Source organism: Gymnogyps californianus, chromosome 3 (assembly GCF_018139145.2).
Source record: "Gymnogyps californianus isolate 813 chromosome 3, ASM1813914v2, whole genome shotgun sequence".
Taxonomy (NCBI): Eukaryota; Metazoa; Chordata; class Aves; order Accipitriformes; family Cathartidae; genus Gymnogyps; species Gymnogyps californianus.
In genome coordinates this window covers 126,787,651-126,806,342 of record NC_059473.1, presented here as the reverse complement: position 1 = coordinate 126,806,342, position 18,692 = coordinate 126,787,651, and the positions used below count along the sequence as shown (strand labels likewise).

The following is an 18,692-nucleotide window of genomic DNA, read 5'->3' as shown; positions in this document are numbered from 1 at the left end:
GGGGGCGGTGGGGTCGTGGGGCCGTGCCCGGCCGAGGGCCCTCCCCGGCGGCTGCAGCCCGGCCCCCGCCCGCCCCGCTCCGCCCCGCTCCGCCCCCCCCGGGCGCCCTCGCCGCCGCCAGCACCGGACGAGCCCCGGCTCCGGGATGCTGCAGTCGCCCTCCCGGGACCCTCACCGCCCGTCGAGGCGGAGGGGCCGCTGCAAGCGCTGCCACTCGCCCTCGGCAAGGTAAGGGACTCCCCCCCCCCCCCCCGACGGTGTCCCGGGTGCACGGCGCTGGGCACCCCCCATGCACGGGCACTGGGGAGCGCCGGGGTCCGGGTACCGGAGCAGCACCGAGGTTAGTGCACCGGGCAGCGGAGCAGCCCCGGGGGTGGGGTCCGGGCACCGGAGCAGCCCCGAGGGTGAGGGTCCAGGCACCGGGTGTAAGGGTCCAGGTCCGGGCAGCGGGGTTGGCGGTCTGGACACGGGAGCCGCCCCGAGGCTGAGGGTCCGGGTACCGGGACAAGCCCCACGCAAGCTCCGGTGGTCCCCGGTCCCTTCCCGGCGGACCCGCCGCATGCCGGCGCGGCGACCGGAGCCTGCCCGCCCTTGGCGGCTGCCAGTGGCCCGGGGCGGTGTCACTCAGGCGGGTTCCTGCCCGGGGAGGGGAGCTGCGGGGTGAGTCACAGGCAGGAAACCGATTGCATCAGGAACGGGACTGTTTTTCCAGCCTGGGCTCCGGGAAAGCCCCGCTCGGGTCTCCCTCCATCCATCCCTCCCTCCATCCCCTCTCTCCCCAGCGCCATGGAGAAGGAAGCCAGCCCCTCGGCCAGCAGCTCGGTGGCCTTGGCCTCGTCTTCCACGGCCACCTTCAAGGAAGAACTGCTGTGCCCCATCTGCTACGAGCCTTTCCGGGAAGCCGTGACGCTTTGCTGCGGCCACAACTTCTGCAAGGGCTGCGTGAGCCGTTCCTGGGAACACCGGCATCACGTGTGCCCCGTCTGCAAAGAGGCCTCCTCGTTCGACGACCTTCGCGTCAACCACACGCTCAACAACCTGGTGGAGATGATCCTCAAGGAGGAAGGGCAGCGGTGGGGCCGGGCGGCCGCCCTCTGTCCCCTGCATCACGAGGAAGCCAAACTCTTCTGCCTGGAGGACAAGGAGTTGGCGTGCTTCGTCTGCCAGAGCTCCAAGCAACACGAAGGGCACAAGCTGCGGGCGGTGCAGGAGACGGCGGCGGATTTCAGGGTGAGGGATGCTCCCTGAGGGAAGGGGGGGGGGTAAAACTGATGGTACGGAGAAGCATCCCGGCATCGGGAGGGGTGCAGCCCACGCACACCCTAGCACAAACTTGCCAGCGCATAGCCTTGGCTCGCGCACGGCGTGCTTGTACCCGGGATGAAAGATGAAGCAGCCACGTTGCGGGGGTGGGTCCCCGCGGGAGTGCCCCTGCCACATCGCTGCCCGACGCTCTCCCTGCCTAATAATTACCCAGTGCCACCCCGTCCCCCCGGGGCACGGCTGTTTGCCCTGCGGGAAAGGGGAGCGGGGTGATGCTCCAAGGGGTTTGGTGCGGTCCCCGTGTTTCCTTGGCTCATTCATCCTCCGCCGGGCTGGGCTGGATCCGGCCACGCTGGTTATTGCAGCAGCGCCTCGGGGTTGGGAGCGTGTTTGGGATGGGGGTTGCACAATTCCCCCAACCGGGGAGGGATGTGGGATGGGGAGACAGCCCCGAGCCCCATGGGACAGGACGGGCGATGGCTGCACAGGGAGGAGGAGGAGGAGGAGGAGGAGGAGATGGGTTCCGGCCGGCAGCCGGGCATCACGCCAGGACCCGCCGTGTTTCCCAGCCGGGAAAGCAGCTGCTGCCGCCCTGACTCAGCCCACGGGGGACGAGCCAGATTTCAAATGTCGCGGGCTGGCTGCGGTGCTGCTGTTTTACGAGGCTTGGCGGGCTGCCCGCGGTGCCGAGCCTCCGTGGGAGCGGGGCAGCGGCTGCCTGCAGCACCGGGACAGGCAGGGACTTGACGGTGCCTCGGTAGAAGGGCTTAAAAACAAGGAGGGGGGAAAGATTTGCCACGGAGCAAAGCTCCTCTGCCTCGCTGCTTAGGGGCGGCGTGTTTGCACGGTCCTGTGCGGAGCTGACCCCGTGTAGCGCTGGCAGACCTCGGCCGTAGGAGGGGAAAGGGTGGATTGAGCAAGGATCCTGCTTAACCTCGTCCTACTGGGTTTGGGGCTCTTGTCTTTCCGCATTGGAAACCCTGGGCGTAGGCTTGCGAGGGTCCTGAAGGCGTCTCCTCCCCGCAGGCCAAGCTGAAGAACATGGAGACCTCCCTGCGGGATAAGGCGAAGGATTTCGGGGCCGTGCATCGCTCCTACGAGTCCATCTCCAAACACAATCAGGTGCGTGGTCCCTCCTGGCAGGGAGGCAAGGGGCCTGATCCTGACACATGCGTGTATATGCATGCACACGCATGCACACGCGTGCGCACGCCCTGGGTAGGAATGCAGCTGGCTCTGGGGTGGAACGCTGCACCCATCTTGGGCTGCTCCATCCCTGAGTGAGGAGAGCGATGCTGGGGGGGGAGGAAGGACTCGGATGGGGAATTGGGGACCAGGGTGATGGGGCTGTGCTTGCCGTGGCAGCAGGGACATTGATTTTGGGAGGGCAGCGTGGTCCCAGTGGGAGCCCAGCGAGTCCCTGAATGCCGGAGCTGCTCGGAGGGCTCCGGAGGAGCGTTTAGGGGGAGGATGGGGGGGAGCCCAGGGGAGTTGGGGGCTCCGAAGGAAGGGTGGTGACGTCCCCACGTGGGGCAGGTGGAAGCGGTGCGGCTGGAGGAGCAGATCAGGAGGGAGTTTGAGAAGCTGCACGAGTTCCTGCGGGGCGAGGAGAAGGCGCTGCTGGCCCAGCTGCAGGAGGAGACGCGGCGCAAGCACGGCCTCATCGAGGGCAAGATGAAGCAGCTGACGGAGGAGAGCCGGGCCCTGCTCAACGAAGCCCGCCAGCTCCAGGCGGACCTCAAGGAGGATGACTACACCTTCCTCATGGTAAAGCCCTGCCAGGGTGCTGCCCTATGCCCTGCAGGGTGTCACCGTCGCCGTGGCACCCTCCCTCCTCTGCCGGGGCGCGAGCAGGGTGCTGGGTGATCCTTTGGGTGTTTGCAAGCCCCCGTGACCCCTTACAGGTCGGGGTCTGATGCCTGGTGTCTCCTTCTCTTTCAGACCCACAAGAACCGCAAGCGCAGGTAAGTCCCGGTCCCTGCCGCGTCCCCTGCCCGGTGACACAGGGTGCTTGGGGTGGCTGAGCCCCCACGTCCCCTCCCTGGGGCTGAACGGGGTCTCCTGCCTGGCTGCGGAGTGAGGTCTCTGCCCCAAGCGAGTTCCCGTACCCATGTGTCCCATCTGGGTCTGGGTGCTCCGGCAGAAGAAGGTGCTGGGGGTCCCCAAGGCCAGGCAGCACCCCTGGGTGCCTCCGGGCAGGATGGGGGGGCACACGTGCAGAAACAAAGCAGCATTGCAGGTCTTGGGGGAAGCACGAAAACCCTGATGTTGGGGGGATTTTGGTGCTGGGACCCTCCTGGGGTGATTCACCACCCTCCTGGGGTGAGAGCAAGGTTCGGGAGATGTGGGGTGCTGGTGGGGAAGCCCCTGCCAAAACACAGGGTGCCAGGAGACCCAGCCCGGGTCCTTTCCTCCATCCCTGACCCGTCTCCATCCTCTGCCCCTGCCCCAGGATCGCCTGCACGGCCGAGGAGCCGGAGGCCGTGCCCTCGGGAATGCTCCTCGATGTCGCCAAGTACCTGGGCTCGCTGCAGTACAACGTGTGGAAGAAGATGCTGGAGATCATCACCGTAGGTGAGGTGCTGGGTCCCCCCCAAAGGGTGGTTATCCCAGGGCTAAAGCAGCCTTTGCGTGGGGCAGCCCCAGGGGTGGTGGGTGCTGGAGAGAAGAGGAGCGTGGAGCAGCCATGCCTGCGGCTGATGGGCCTGGGGAAGGGGGTTTGGAGAGCATAAAGGGTGCTCTGGAGCACTTGCACCCTGAAAAGGAAGCCCTGGAGGGTGCATTTCTCCATGGTGAGCTGGGTTGTCCCCAGAAAGGAAAGGATGGATAGATGGCGGGCTGCAGTCCATCCATAAGCTCATCCCTGCAGCAATCCAGGCTCCTAACACGCATGTCCCCACCACAGTCCCCTTCAGCTTCGACCCCAACTCCGCGGCGGGCTGGCTCTCGGTGTCCGAGGACCTCGCCAGCGTCACGAACGGGGGCTACAAGCTGCTGGTGGAGAACCCCGAGCGCTTCACCTCGGCCCCCTGCATCCTGGGCTCCCGCGGCTTCTCCACCGGCTTCCACACCTGGGAGGTGGACCTGGGTGGCATCACGAACTGGCGAGTGGGGGTGGCCCAGCCACGCAGTGGCACCCACTGGACCTTCCACCACGATGCTCGTTCCGGTTTCTGGTACATCTACCGCCTGCCCGGGAAGGACGGCGAGACGTGCCGAGCATCCAACACGGCGCGTTCGGAGGCGGCGTTGGGCGACCTGAGACGGATCCGGGTGGAGCTGGACTGCGACGAAGGGGAGCTCTCCTTCTACGACGCCGACCGCAAGACCCACATCTACACCTTCCACGAGAAGTTCGGCGGCACCGTCTTCCCCTACTTCTACGTGGGGGGTACGCCGGTGGGCACGCTGCCCGAGGCGCTCCGCATCTGTCCCCTCCGGGTCCGCGTCCACGAGGATGTCCCTGTCTAGTGGCCGCCATCTCCTGCCACCACCGCCTCTGCCTGCGTTTGGGGTTCTCCAGATGCTTTTTCAGCTTTTCTCAGAAAAAAAAATAAGGGAAAAAAGAATTTATGTATGTACTGTCTCTTTTTTTTATATATATAATTAATAAACACTCTGCTCTTCTGGTATGGCTCTGCACCTCTCTGTGCCCAAATCGCCCCGGCTCCTTTCTGGCCCCTCTCCATCACGGATCAAAGCTGGGAAGGCTTCAGGGAGAAGCTATTTCCCTGCCAGGGGGCTGTAAATAGTAAATCAAACCACCTAGGGGCTTTCCAAGCTTGTTTGAGTGCTGCAGCTTGCCGGGCTCCGTGTCTCCCTGCGGTGGGTGAAGCAGGGGACGGTGGCCTTTGCCCACACGCCTTGGGGACGGGAAAATCCCCCACGGCTTGGCTGGAGGCAGGCAGAAGCGTGTGTTTCCCCTCTACAAGAAAAACCATTAATGGGGACATCCTCGAGAGTAACAACCCATCTCCTCCGACCCTTCTCCCCATGACTTTAACCCCTCTGAGGGGCTTCTCTGTAAATCCCCAGCTCCGGGAGTCAGGTGATGACATGCGGTTGGTGTTTGGAGGTGGAGGAGGCTTCGAGGTGGGATGAGGGGGGAGACAAAAAACACCCTCTGCAACCCCGTGCTGGCTCTGGCCAGATATTAATCATGCCAAAAAGGGTTTTTCCTCCACCCTGGCGAACCCTTGGCGTTTAAAGGTGATGCCCTGGGGAAAGGGAGGGTGCCTGGCGGGCTGCGCTGCCTGTGCTGCCCTCGCTGCCTGGCGCAGCCCGGCCGGCCAGCACCTCGCTGGCAGGATGCTGATATTAACGGGTGGTTTCCATGGTTTCTCACCATTTGCATAGGATACTCCTTAGGAACAAGAGCTGGCGGCGGAAAAACAAAAAGGGGAGATGTTGGAGGCGTGCGGCGCGGGGGCGACCCCAGGGGTCCTCCGCCTTCCTTACGTCGGCTGACGTTACCTCTTTCCAACCGAGCATCCCTGGATACGGGGAAAGGAGGAAAATCGGTGCGAGCATCCCATCTCCCTCCCTGCGCCGTACCCCAACGCCGCCCATCACCCCCCAAAAAGCTGGCACTATCTGGAAATTTGGGCATCCCGCGGCCAATTTGGGCAGAAGCAAGGTGTTATTTGGGAAGAATAAAAAACTGGCCAAGCTCTTTGAGTTGTCGGGGCTGGAGCAGGACGAGGCATTTCTCTTTGTCAGGTCCGAAGGGAGCATTTCCCTCCCGCGGCTGCGAGTGCCGGAGCAGGTGCCTGGTGTCAAAAATGGCAACAAAGGGTGAAATGAGGCATCGCTTCGGGTGGCGAAACTGAAACATTTTGACTTTTTTCCCAATCACTTGGTGAAAAATTGGTTTGCAGGGAACAATATGAATTAAGGAACTGCCTGGCTCCCTAGGACTCTGCGTTTTTTAGTGTAATAAAAGGTACCTGCGTCTTCCCCTGAGCTTAATCTCATTCCCAATGAAGGCGATGGGTGATGTCTCCCCGGGACTGAGCATTTGCTCGCACACCCGGTGGTGGGGGATAGATTTGGAGAAAGCTCCGGTGAGGGGCCGGCAGGTTTTGCGTGGGACCCTCCTCCGCAGCCATCGCATCCTTCCCCGATGCCTGAGATCCCGCCTGGGACACGCCGGTTACTTGCAGGACCTTTTCCAGGCTCCAACCTTCCTCCTTGCAGCAATTAGGATTTCATTTATTATTATTATTATTATTATTATTATTATTATTTTAGCATCATTTTTGGCTGCTCATGCCGAGGAAGGGAGCGATGGGTCCCGCTCCAGCCTGCGGCGTGCCCGGGATCCCGATCCCCATCCATCCCGGCGCTGCTCCCCTGCGAGGGGCGGGTGGGTACCGCTGGTCCACGGGTGGGCGTGGGGTGCGAGTGGGGCTCCCCGGTATCTGGGTGGGGAAGGGGGCGTGAATCCAACCGAGGGAAGGCTGAGGTTGCTGCAGTCAAGCCCCCCACCCCATCAGGCTGTACTGAACCCCCACCCCCCCCACCCCCCATTTATAGGGACGGACGATATTTCGGAGAGGCAGGCGGCTCTCCCATTGGCTCGCAGCCCGGCGATGATGTCATTTCTGCCCAATCCGAGGGAGGACAGCACCTTTTCCCCGCCTCCCCCCCCCCAGCCCTCCCTCGCCCCGGGTACCAGCCAGCGCTGGGGCCGGTGCATCCCGGAGAGGTGGGGGGTAATTGGGGACCCCCCCCACACCCCCCCAAGGAGGTTTCCCGGGGTGTGCACAGCCCTCGGGCAGCCCGGAGGATGCAGGGTCCTGGGGACGCATCCTGCACCCGGGTCCCCAGCGCTGGGGCAGGTGGGTTGGGGCTAAAGCCTTTGCCCTGGCAGGGATGGCCGGGATCTGCTGGCTGCTCCCTCCGGCTCTTCCCAGGGCCAGGAATCCTCTGGGACAAGGAGGGTCCAAACCTGGGGGTCTTCTTCCTGAAGGATCTGTGGATACTGAACCTTTGGGGGGAGGTTGGAGATGCCCTGGGAGAGGAATCGAGGGAGGGGGATGCAGAGCCCACCTCCAGGCCTGCAACCCCACCCCGAGCACGGCTGGAGGACGGGAAAGGGCTCGGGGGAAACACCGTATACACTCACGCCATCCTTAGGGATGCTCTCGGCAGAGGGGCATCCCGGGACACACAGACCTTCCCGCATGGCCGTCCTCGTGGGCCGGCCCGGATGGACCACAAGCTGCAGACGAGTCCCACGCGCTGCGTGCCCACGGTGAAAGGTTTTTTCCGTCTCTCCCACCCGTGCCTGGGAAGGGTTTGGATGCTGGCACTGGGATGCCGAGCAAGTTTCCCTAAGCCAGCAGGCTGCAGCCATGGGAAGAGGCAAACCCTTCGCCCAGCACTTCTCCTGTGGCCTCCTCTCACTGCCGGGGCTCCTTCCTCCCCAGAATCAGCCTGGCTCCATGGCCAACCTCTCCTCCAGCCACCTCCTGCCATCTCCTATGCTGGAGATGGATCCCACACCAGGCTGACCCCAGGGAGGGTTTGGTGGGGATGGGAAAGGGATGGCCCATGGCAGCCCGCAGTCCCCGTCACCTGGGTAGACCCAAATCTCCTTGGCCTCCTTTTTCTGTGCCTCGTTTAGTTGAGACCAGCACATGCTGCTGGAGAAAAACAGTTCCCGGCGTTGGAGCAGCCAGGAGGCTTTGCAGGGTGGAGGATGACAGCCCTTAGGGATGGTGGTCACCGAGTGTCCCCAGAGCCACAGCCTTACAAAGGGGCTCCAGGAGCTGAAACCAAGCTCTGTCCCCCCAAACGCTGGTCCTGTGGAGCTGGGGGACAAGGAGGCACCTCTGGACGTGACACCCCCCCCCCCCAGCGCTCCCAGCATCTCCCCCGGCTCCGGCAACTGCAGCCAGCCGTGCAGCTAAACTGTGGCCATCGAGGCGGGGTGGCAGGGAGGGGTTTGTGCCCCGAGCCTGGACCACGGGGAGCTCAAAGGAGCATTTGAGCAGAGCCCCTGCACATCCCCCCCCCCCGCCATGGGGTGCCACCCATCCCGGTGCCAGCCACGGCAGGGACCGTCCCACAGCCACGTGGGTCCCCACAACGGCTGTTTGTCCCCCAGTTGGCCGCTGCGTCTTGACTCTTTCCTCCCCTTTGACCCCTCCGTCTCAGGGCTGTGCTCCGTTCCCTCTGCAGCTCCTTCCACGTCCCACGGGCATCCTACCCACGGCACCCACTCCTGAGTGGGCACCCGAACCCTGCCGAGCCAGGGGGGCTCCGGCGCGGAGCTTGCTCATCACCCGAGCATTAAAGGATCCTTTCGGAGGGAAGCGATGAGCCGTCGAGTTTCAGCGGGACGCGTTACAGATGCCCCACCATCAGCTAAATGGCTGAGCCGCAGTGTCACACGTGCGATGTCACCCGCATTCCCAGCTGGGTCACCCTGTCCTTCCCCATGTCCTGAGGCCGTGGGCTTTGCAAAGCCACCCTACATTCGTTTTCCAGGGGGAAACCACCTCCCCACAGCCGCCCATTGCATAACGGAGGAGACCGGTGCCTAAATATACCCGCACGGTTCCCCGGAGGTGCCGGGCTTGTGATCACCATCAGACGCAGCCGTCGGTGATAAATAGGCCAGGGTGAAGCAGAGCTGGGGGGGAAGGAAAGTCAGTTTATAGGAAGGGCACAGCCCTAAAGAGGTGTCCTACCTCTGCTGGGGCTCCCCGGGGACCTCCGCTCGCCCCGGCATCCACGGCGGCATCGCACCAAAATAGTTTCGGGATCTGGGACTCGGCCTCTCCGAGCTCCCGTTGCCCGGTTTGTAGAAGGAGGATAATGGGTCCTCACGTGCTTTTGGGGCTGGGAATGGGTCAACACCGGGCTTGTGCCACATCCCGGCTGTGGGAGGATGGAGAAGTCACCCCATTGCTCCCCATCGTGGAGAGGACACCCCATAGCCTGCACCGGCGTGGGGCGGGAGGGGAGCGGGGTGGTTTGGCCCCATTGGAGATGCCACCAGGGCCCCATTAAACCCTCCGAGTCCCCTTCTTTGTCACTTTGTCACTCTCCAGCTTTGTCCTGCTCTAGCAGAGAGCCAAAGCTTGCTTGCCACCACGCGCTCAGCCCTTTCAATCCATCACCCCCCGCCCCCGAACCCCCCAAAACCCCCTTTTTCGGGCCGAATCCGGCCCCTCGCCCCCACCCACCTTTGCCTCCAGCCTCCCCCTCGCTTTTATCTTTTTTTTCCCCCTTTTTAATGTGGGGGTTTTGTTGGGGTTTTTGGTTTTGTTTTTTTTAAACCCCCCCCCTTTTTTTTTCCTCCCCCCCCCGGCCCAGCCCGAAAATAGCTGCTCGGCGTGATGTCATCGGGCTGGTACCCGGTTCGTACAGTCCCTGGACCAATCAACGGTGGCGATTCGGCTGCGCCAATCGCCGGCCGGGGAGGTGATGTCATGGGGGGGCTCTGGGGGCCCCCGGGTGGGATGCTCCGCTCAGACCCCCCGCGCCCGCGTTAAATGAGCCCGGAGAGCGCGGAGAAGCAGCCCAAGCGCCGGCGGTGGGGTGAGTGCCGGGGGCGGGGGGGGGTGGTTTTGGGGGAGGCGAAGGGTTGAAAAGTTTTTGGGGAGGGGTTGAAGGGGGGGGGGGGATATTTTTCCGGGGGGGGTGTCCCTGGATGTCGCTCTCTGACCCTCTTTGTCCCCCTCCCCATCCCTCCAGCATCCTTCTTGCCGTGCCGGGGCAGTCTCCCCCCCCCCCCCCCGGCACCCCCACCCCTTTTTGGGGTGGTACACCCCTCCCCCCCCGACCCCCGACCCGAGCAGGCACGGAACCCCCCGGCGGGGCGTTTTCCATCCTCCTGGACAGCAGGAATTAGCCGGGGGTCTTGTCGTCCCCCCCCCCCCCCCCGCCCCGTCTCAACAGCCGAGCTCGGGCTGCTGGAGACTCCCCCCGCGCCCCCTTCTACCTCCTTACCTCCGCATCCTCGGCGGGCCTCATCCTGCCCCGCCACGCAGGGGCGTGGGGCAACCCACGCCCACGGTACGGGAGGGGCTGCAGGGATGGGGCTCAGCATCCTCCGCTTTGCCTCGCCTCAGCATCCCTCCGGGGGGGGGGGGGCGGCCGCACCCTCAGCATCCTCGGGACCCCCAGAAGGGTGCGTTGCCTCACCCAGAACACACCCCCTCCCCCCCAAATGTGGGTGCAGGGGCGCGGAGCCCCCCCCCCCCGGAGGGCAGGACCAGCCTGAATTATTGATGGGATGCTGGCGGAGGTGACCTGCTCTCAGCAGGCGCTGAAATATTTATTCCAAGGAGGGGGGAAAAAGTGAAGGGGAGGAAGGGAGGAGGCGGCTGCCATCCTGCCTCTCCCCCCGAGAGGGGAGGGAAAGCATCCACCGCCTCGCCAGCTTCAGGGGAGGGAGCGGGGACCCCCCCTCCATTCCTCCATACCCTCCCTCCGTTGCTGGGTGCTTCTTCCAGGGAAGGGGATGGGAGATGGGGGGGTCCCCCCACCATCTCAGGGGATCTACAGTGGAGATCAGGGTGTGAAACCGGGTTGCAGCCCTTTGGGGTGGGATCGGGCCCCCTCCCTGCCACGTGTGCCTCGCCGGGAGCGGGATCGTTCCCGCAGCTGGGGGGGTTTTGAGCGAGGTTTCAGCCTGGGGGTGACAGCAGCGGCAGGGCCCCAACCGCACCCCGCTCCCCTGGGGCTGGGCACGCGGGTCGGGGAGCAGTGGGGCTGGGAAATAAGAGAGGGAAGGGAGCTCAGCAGGGACGGGGGTTTCCCTCTCGGAGGAGCCTCCAAACACCTTGAACAGCATCTTCATCCAGCGAGGAGGAGTGGGGCTGGCAGCCCACCATCCGCCTCCCCCCCGCCCCAGCCTGGGGATGGACCCCATCTTCCTCCCCGTTTTGGGTCTGATGGGTGATCTCTACATTTTATCCTTCAGCCAGGGCCTGAACGCCACGTGAGGTCTGGGAGAAGGGTTTCTGTAGCATGAAATGCGTCCAGGTCCCCCCGCAAACCCAGGGGAAATGAGGATTTTGGGGTGGTAACGCAAGGAGCGGGGAGGCAGGAGCAAGGCAAATGCTTTCAGCTGCCTGCTTGCATGCGGGCAGCTTCCAGCCGGGCTCTCAGAGCTCCAGGCACGGCTTCGTGTCGGCACAGCAGCCGTCAGAGCATCCCTGCCCTGCCTTGGCACCTCGGCAAGAGCCGCCTAAGGTAAAACCCTTCAGCCAGGCGAGGAGGAAAGCCCTGGGTGGGGGTACCCCCTGGGTAACCCCCAAACCTAACCAGCCCTGGCTCCAGGGGTCACCTAAAAAAAAAGGAGGAGCATCTCCGGGGAAGGTGTCCCCGACAGAATGTCCTCAAATGTTGTCCCTGTTCCCCCCCCCGGCAACCCCTGGCAGCTGCGGGCAGGTTATTTGCGTGATCCCTGTGTCAGATCCCAGCAGGATGGGGAACGAGGCGTTGGGATTTCTTGGGACCCCCCCAGGTCGAGCTGGGTCGGGGTGTGCGGCGGCTGTGGGAGCCGGCAGTGCCCTGCCGGCCCCGGGATGCCCATGCTGGGGTTGCCCCTTCCCTGGGGGGCTGCAAGGATTTAAGGGTCCCTATTTTAAAGAAGGATTTTTTTTCCCCCTTAGAAAAAAAAGCCATGAATAATTCCAAAAACCAAACTCAGCCCCCACTTTGGCACAGCCGGGAAGGGCATTTCCACCGGGAAACCCCTCTGATGCCACCGACACCCCGTTTGTGTCCCCCAGAAACCCTGGGAAAGGGGGATAGCCCTGGCTTATCCGGGTTTTAAGGAGTCTCTGGGTGTTAACGACCCATGCCAGGTCCTGCACTCACCCTGGGGCTCTGCACCCCAGGGATGGGGAGGGGTTCCCGGGGATGCCCCCACACCTGACCCACAGCCACGGAGACCCCCGGAGAGGGTCCCAGTGGGATGCGGGAGAGGGTCCCGGTGCGTCAGCCCTTCTGGCAAGGGGCGAGCTGAGGACTGGCGCTCTCTAGACACGAGTGGGGCTGGCAGCAGGGGTGGGCTTGGGCGGCAGCAGAGGCTGCGCAAAGGGGTCACACTTGCCTGGGGGGTGGGGGTGCGTGGGTGTGCGTGGGTGTGCGTGCTGCTCCCGGCACACGTGTGCACACGCGTGGGTTGTGCAGACGTCGGGCAGCCCAGAGCGGGGAAGGGCTGTGTGTGGCCGGCACACCCCACCGGCGGCTGCCGGCGTCCCAGTGTGCGTGCCCGTCACACCACAGCGGTGCGTGCCCAGCGCATCAGGCCAGCGTGTGTCCCTCACATCACATCATACCAGTGGGTGCCCATCCCAGCAGCACGTGCCCGTCACATCACCCCACGTACCCATCACATCACACCACGTGTGTGTGCCCATCACACCTCCCCAGGGCGTCCCTCCCACCACACCAGTGTGTGCCCATCATGCCAGTCTGTGCCCATCACACCAGTATGGGCCCATCACGCCAGTCTGTGCCCATCCCAACAGCATGTACCCGTCATACCACACCATCTGTGTGCCCATCACACCAGTGTGTGCCCATCACGCCAGTCTGTGCCCATCACACCAGTGTGGGTCCATCACACCAGTCTGTGCCCATCCCAACAGCATGTACCCATCATACCACACCATCTGTGTGCCCATCACACCAGTGTGTCCCTCCCACCACACCAGTGTGTGCCCATCACACCAGTGTGGGTCCATCACACCAGTCTGTGCCCATCACACCAGTGTGGGCCCATCACACCAGTCTGTGCCCATCCCAACAGCATGTACCCGTCATACCACACCATCTGTGTGCCCATCACACCAGTGTGTCCCTCACACCACACCAGTGTGTGCCCATCACACCAGTCTGTGCCCATCACACCAGTATGGGCCCATCCCACCAGTCTGTGCCCATCCCAACAGCATGTACCCATCATACCACACCATCTGCGTGCCCATCACACCAGTGTGTCCCTCCCACCACACCAGTGTGTGCCCATCACACCAGCGCCTGCCTGCCACACCACACCAGTGCGTGCCCACCCCGTGCCCCCAGCGGGTGCCCACCCCAGCACCCCCAGCGTGCATGTGAGGCCACGTGTGGGCAGCTGTCCCGCGGGGGACAGAGAGGGCTGGGCGATGCCCCCAGCCCCTGGGACACCCCGCACTGATCCTGGCTCTTTCCTCCCCCAGGCCCAGGAACACTCTTGCTGCAGACGCCCGAGGATTGTCACGCCATGACTCTGGCTGGTACGGCACCGTTATGGGGTCACGTGTGGGGACGGGGGACAGCACGGTTTGCTCGGCCCCATGTACCCAACCCTGGCACCTACCACATGCTGGGGCACCCCCAGTTTGAGCGGGCCTCCATCCAAACCACCCCGGGGGATGTCTCTGTCCCAGGCTAACCCCTGCCCTGGGATGCTCGTGGCATACCAGTGGTGACAGGCGAGGGGTCATGCATGTGGTTAGCACAGCAGGACAGACATAACCCATGTGGCCACCAGTAAAGCACCCCGCCTCTGCGTGCCTCAGTTTCCCCTTTGCACGCCTTGCTTCCCCCACCCAGATGACCCTGCTTGCGATATCTGGGCAAACTTCGGTGCCAGCCGCCGTCCCCTTCCCAGCCCTTCTCTGGCACACGGCAGCCCCTGCCGCGGATGCCTGGCAGGACCCCCCACCCCCTCTGACCCCAATCCCACCATCTCTTCCCAGCTTACAAAGAGAAGATGAAGGAGCTGCCTCTCGTCTCCCTCTTTTGCTCCTGTTTCCTCTCGGACCCCCTGAACAAGCCGGCGTACACGTATGAAGGTAGGAACCCGCTGCTCAACCACGGTTGAGGGGTGCATGAACGGAGGGGGGGGTACGGGGGGGCTGCAGACCCCCCTTGGCATGAGCAGGGTCACCGTCAAACTGAGAGAGGTGGTTCCACAGTTTGCTGGCACTGGCTGGAAGCAGGGGACTGGGTCGGGGAGGGGGGGGGACACTCAGGCAGCCCCCCTCCGCCGCGGCTCCACTGCATGAAGCACCAGGCATGGGCTCGGTATTTTTAGGTAGACGGCGCCGGGTGATTCAGACTGATTCATGTCAGTGGGTCCAGAGGCGACAGAGGGGGATGCCCAGCCTTTTGGGGGGGGGGGAGGGCTCGTCCTGGCTAGCTGCGGGGGGATCTGCAGCTGGAAAGGGGTTTCATGGTCCCATTCCCAGTCCCCGAAGCAGGGCTGAACTCTGCCCTGCTTGCTCACCTCTCCCTCGGGGGGCTGCCCAGCCCCTCAGCTCGCCCAAATATTCCCAGCTCAGCCCCCTTGATGAGTGTCTTCTAGTCCCTACCCCAACCCACGACACCGGGGCTGAGCCACAGGGGTACATTCGGGGTGCAGGGATTTGGGTGAAACCCATGGAGATCGGGGAAGGTGGTGGGCCAACTGGGGGGGCTGCAGGTGCGGGACCCCGGGATGATTTGCCCGAAGGGGTGGGATGCACCCATGCCGGCGGTCAGCCCGTGCCCCTCTCCCAGCAGACACGGTAGACCTCACCTGGTGTGTCATCTCCGACATGGAAGTCATCGAGCTCAACAAGCGCACCTCGGGGCAGTCCTTCGAGGTCATCCTGAAGCCCCCGTCGTTTGATGGCATCCCCGAGTTCAATGCCTCCCTGCCCCGGCGGCGTGATCCGTCCCTGGAGGAGATCCAGAAGAAGCTGGAGGCGGCGGAGGAGAGGAGGAAGGTAGGTCCGGTGGCTCGTGCATGGCAGAGCGGCATGGGGACGTGCCGTGGGGACACGCAACCTTGCGCTCGGGGTGCTCACACAGCAAGGTACACCCCACTTTTGGGGATGTCGCTGAGTTTGGAGAGGGTGGTTTTTGGCCAGGAGGGGAAGGGACCCATGGTCCACACGGCCATCGTGTCCGCTTTGCCTGTGCAGTACCAAGAGGCTGAGCTGCTGAAGCATCTGGCGGAGAAGCGGGAGCACGAGCGGGAGGTCATCCAGAAGGCCATCGAGGAGAACAACAACTTCATCAAAATGGCCAAAGAGAAGCTGGCGCAGAAGATGGAGTCCAACAAGGAGAACCGCGAGGCCCATTTAGCGGCCATGCTGGAGCGCTTGCAGGAGAAGGTGAGAGCCCGGTGAGGAGGGAGGGGGGACGTGCTGGGACACCGGTCCAGGAGGGTGTCACAGGACACTTGGGCACCCTGCAAGGCTTTTGCGGTGGCATTACCCCCTGGGGACACCACCAAAGGGGGGGTCCCTCTTCCCCTCCCACCATGCAGCAATACTCAAACCAACGTCCCACCCGGGGTGGGAGGTCCTGCCCGGGGACCCACCAAGCCTGACGTGTCCGTAGGCTCATGAGCGGTTGGCGGGTGGAGAGCTGGGACCCACATCTCATCTGCAGCCATGCAAAGCCTTTGCTTTCCCCGCGTCCCACCGTGGTGGCCTTGACCCACCGCTTGCAATTTTTCCACCTCCCGGGTGGCAGATCTTCCCCTGGTCCCTTCCCCAGAGGCCGTGGAGCCGTCAGCTCCCCGGCGGAGCTGGAGGGGTCTGTGCTGCCGTGCTAGGAGATGCTTCCACCCTGCCAGCCTGTGCAGACCTCTTCTCTCTCCCCGAAGCAGGTCTGTTCCCAACCTCAGCACGGAAGGTCCCACCCTCACCACCTCCAGCTCCCTCCAAAACATCCCTTCTGCACGGAGCTCGCCCAGTGCCCTTCTCCAAACGCCTCAGCTAGCCTTGGGTCAGAGGCAGAGAGCACGAGATAATGAAGGACAATCCGAGCTAACCCCATCTCCTTGGGGCTCCCGGTCCATCCCGTCTGGTTGACGTCTACCTCCTAGCTAGAGGGCGAGGACAATCTGTCCCTGAGTGCCTCCACAGTCCTTAAAACACCCCAGGGGAGGAGAGGACGCTGTTGACCCATCGGTGGTGTCCCTCGGGGGATGAACCTCGCGAACGCCCTCGTGCCTTCGAACCCCTCCGAAGCCGCTGGCCTGCCCGTGGGGACCCCGAAGTCCGTCAAGCTAATGCGTGTCCCCCCCTCCTCCTTCCCTCCTACCCCCCCCCCCCCCACAGGACAAACACGCGGAAGAAGTGAGGAAAAACAAGGAGCTCAAGGAAGAAGCCTCCAGGTAAAGAGGCGATGGTTGGACTGACAGCTCCGGGGAGGTGGCGGAGGCTGCCGCAGCGCAAGGTCGGATGGTGGAAGGGTGGACGTTCCTCTGCTTTCTTTGTTCGTGAATGTAAAGAGTTGACCAGTGAAGCCATCCTATTTCGTTTCGGGGAGGGTGGGGAGGGAGGAGAAAGGAGGGAGGGTGGGCGGGAGGGTGCCGGCTTCGGGATGCCCACCTCCTTGGTGGATCTCACGCGCCGCCCGTCAACCAGGTCCGGAGGAGACAGCCAAGGGCTGGTAAAGCGGAGGAGGTGGCCCCCTCCGCCGGGGAAAAGGCGGGGGGGGACGACAACGGAGCGGGTGGGGAGGGAATGGGGGGGAAATGTGCTTCGTGTGTGACTTTAATTTGGTGCTGGGCAGGCAGGGAGGGCAGGTGAGCATCCCTCCGACTTCTTTCTTCTCCTCCATCCCACCCCATCAATGGGCAGCGGCATCTCTTGGTGTCCCTCCCTCCCTTTTTCCCGCCTGGACTCAGGGCCTCTTGCCCGGAGCGGGCGTTATTTGCCCATAGACCTTACAGAACCATTTTGGGGAAGCGGGAGAAGAGATCCCCCCATTGGAGGTGGTCAGGGAGTGAGGCTCGCTTGCTCCAAAGGCTTTATCCAGCTGTAGGAGAAACTGATGATCCTTTTCAAGGGTGAAACTGAAAAGCCCCGTGACTTCCCAAAGAGCTGCTTTTTTTTGTAAGAACCTCCTGAGAATCATCTTTGCGGGAACTCTTGGATGAAATCCCCTTTTCTGCTGTAGAGCAGCTGGAAAGCCATCGGCTTTTAGAGGTGGCAGCTCAGATGGTTATTTGAAAAGGGAGATAACCCCCATGAACAGTGAGAGCAGGAGAGGAAAACAGGGCAGGGCTGTGGAAACCGTGATGGAAGGGACGAGGAAAAACAAGAGGGAAAGAGGAGCTGGGGGAGCCGAGGCTGGAGAGCCAGAGGTGGGATGGAGATGCCTCTCTGGAGAGCAGGAGAAGACAACGGCCATAGGGAGCCCCTGGGGACAGTGATGGCACCTCCTGGTGACACCAGGGCAGGAGGAAGGCCAGTTTGGGACCCCACCAACAGCTCATGACCAGCCCAGGAGATGCTTTGTGGGAGCTGCTGTTCAATCTCCTGGGGGGATCTTTGCCTCCAGGGAGGGTGAGCGAAGCAGAGCTTGCAGTGAGATCCTTCCCAGCGCGAGAAGAAGGACAGTCTCCTTTCTGCCGGGGGGGTGGGTATGTCCCCTCCTCTCCCATTTGCCAGCAGGCAGTGGTCCCAGTTCTGCGATGCCCTGGCACCTCGTCAGCCTCCAACCCTGATGCTAACAGAGGGTTTGGTCTCCACTATGGCCAGATAAGGCTTTCCAAGCTCTGATTCAGGTCTGGAGGGAACCATGTCTCTTTACATGTGCCGCGAGATGCTCGCCCGGACCCCGGAGCCCCGGGGGGGAGCAGCCCGGGGAGGGGAGCACGGGAGAGGGCAGCGGGCAAAGGAGACGGAGGGGGCTCTTCTAGCTGTGGCACGAGCTGTCCTTTTTTTGTATACAACAGTTGTAAATAAACTGCCTTGGCATTTCTTTCGTTTTCTCATGATCTGTGCGATGTCTTGTGTGTGGTTTTTTTAGAGGGGGGCATCCCAGTGTCACTTACACTGGGAATGGGAAAGGGACTGGGGAGGGAAATTAGGGTGGGAAGCAGCACGTGCATCAAGGGAATGGGTCTGTTTTACCCCAACGCCCCAAAAAAACCCCAGCCTGGTGGGACTGCAGCAGATTTGGGCTCCTTTGACCCTCCAGCGCTATCGGCCCCCTTGCACCCAGCCGTGCACCCTGGGCTCACCCCGTGCACCCCTCGGGGCATGCAGCGGTGATGCTTTCCCACCCTTGGAGCAGGGAGTTGGAGCCAAATTTCAGCCACGTGCTGGGAGATGAGGAGTTGGCCGGCATGGTGAGGAAGCACGGCGGTAGCTGGACATGTGCCGAGGTCTACGCTGAGGCCAGATGACCCATCAGTCTATCCATGGAGTAGGCAACAGCAAAACGTCAGGTCCTCAGGGCCAGGAGAAGAGGTGGGGGATTTCTTCTTCTCCAGCCCTAAGGAGGAAGCAGCACCAATTCCTCTCCTGTCTTTGCTCAGCCTAAGAGAGGTGATGGCACCAACATTTAGGACCAGCCTCCCAGAGGGTCAAGTGTCCATTCCTCCTGGGCCAAGGAGGTCCTCCCTGACCTGATCCTCTCCGACCTGGGCTAAGGAGGCCCCCTCTGACCCTGGGAAGCCTTGGAAGATGGGT

The 18,692-nt window shown here is 63.0% G+C and overlaps 2 protein-coding genes across 8 annotated transcripts; both read left to right on the top strand.

Moving 5' to 3' along the window:
- The first annotated feature begins 149 nt into the window (after positions 1–149).
- On the top strand, positions 150–4,893 carry TRIM35 (tripartite motif containing 35). Of its 2 annotated transcripts, none has more exons than XM_050894148.1 (7): positions 150–228; positions 783–1,230; positions 2,290–2,385; positions 2,800–3,030; positions 3,205–3,227; positions 3,716–3,837; positions 4,169–4,893. In XM_050894148.1, the coding sequence occupies exons 2-7, from the start codon at positions 787–789 to the stop codon at positions 4,732–4,734; spliced, it is 1,482 nt and encodes a 493-aa protein (XP_050750105.1). In that variant the 5' UTR covers positions 150–228; positions 783–786; the 3' UTR covers positions 4,735–4,893. The 2 variants fall into 2 exon arrangements, with proteins under 2 accessions (XP_050750105.1, XP_050750104.1); XM_050894147.1 differs by having other exon boundaries at positions 2,254–2,385.
- An 8,580-nt stretch (positions 4,894–13,473) lies between these two features.
- Positions 13,474–16,388, top strand: STMN4 (stathmin 4). Of its 6 annotated transcripts, none has more exons than XM_050894236.1 (5): positions 13,474–13,508; positions 13,974–14,069; positions 14,779–14,984; positions 15,183–15,374; positions 16,329–16,388. In XM_050894236.1, the coding sequence occupies exons 1-5, from the start codon at positions 13,496–13,498 to the stop codon at positions 16,386–16,388; spliced, it is 567 nt and encodes a 188-aa protein (XP_050750193.1). In that variant the 5' UTR covers positions 13,474–13,495. The 6 variants fall into 6 exon arrangements, with proteins under 6 accessions (XP_050750193.1, XP_050750194.1, XP_050750190.1 ...); XM_050894237.1 differs by having other exon boundaries at positions 14,776–14,984; XM_050894233.1 differs by lacking the exon at positions 16,329–16,388 and adding an exon at positions 15,875–16,018.
- The last annotated feature ends 2,304 nt before the right edge of the window (positions 16,389–18,692 follow it).

What these genes read in the sequence shown, in the direction of transcription:
- TRIM35 (XM_050894147.1), top strand. Translation starts at nt 787, where the DNA reads ATGGAGAAGGAAGCCAGCCCCTCGGCCAGCAGCTCGGTGGCCTTGGCC. An exon ending in CCATCTCCAAACACAATCAG is followed by an intron (nt 2,386 to 2,799) that starts GTGCGTGGTCCC and finishes CACGTGGGGCAG; the next exon opens with GTGGAAGCGGTGCGGCTGGA. An exon ending in CACAAGAACCGCAAGCGCAG is followed by an intron (nt 3,228 to 3,715) that starts GTAAGTCCCGGT and finishes CCCCTGCCCCAG; the next exon opens with GATCGCCTGCACGGCCGAGG.
- STMN4 (XM_050894234.1), top strand. An exon ending in GCCGGCGTACACGTATGAAG is followed by an intron (nt 14,070 to 14,775) that starts GTAGGAACCCGC and finishes CCCCTCTCCCAG; the next exon opens with CAGACACGGTAGACCTCACC. An exon ending in CGGCGGAGGAGAGGAGGAAG is followed by an intron (nt 14,985 to 15,182) that starts GTAGGTCCGGTG and finishes TTGCCTGTGCAG; the next exon opens with TACCAAGAGGCTGAGCTGCT.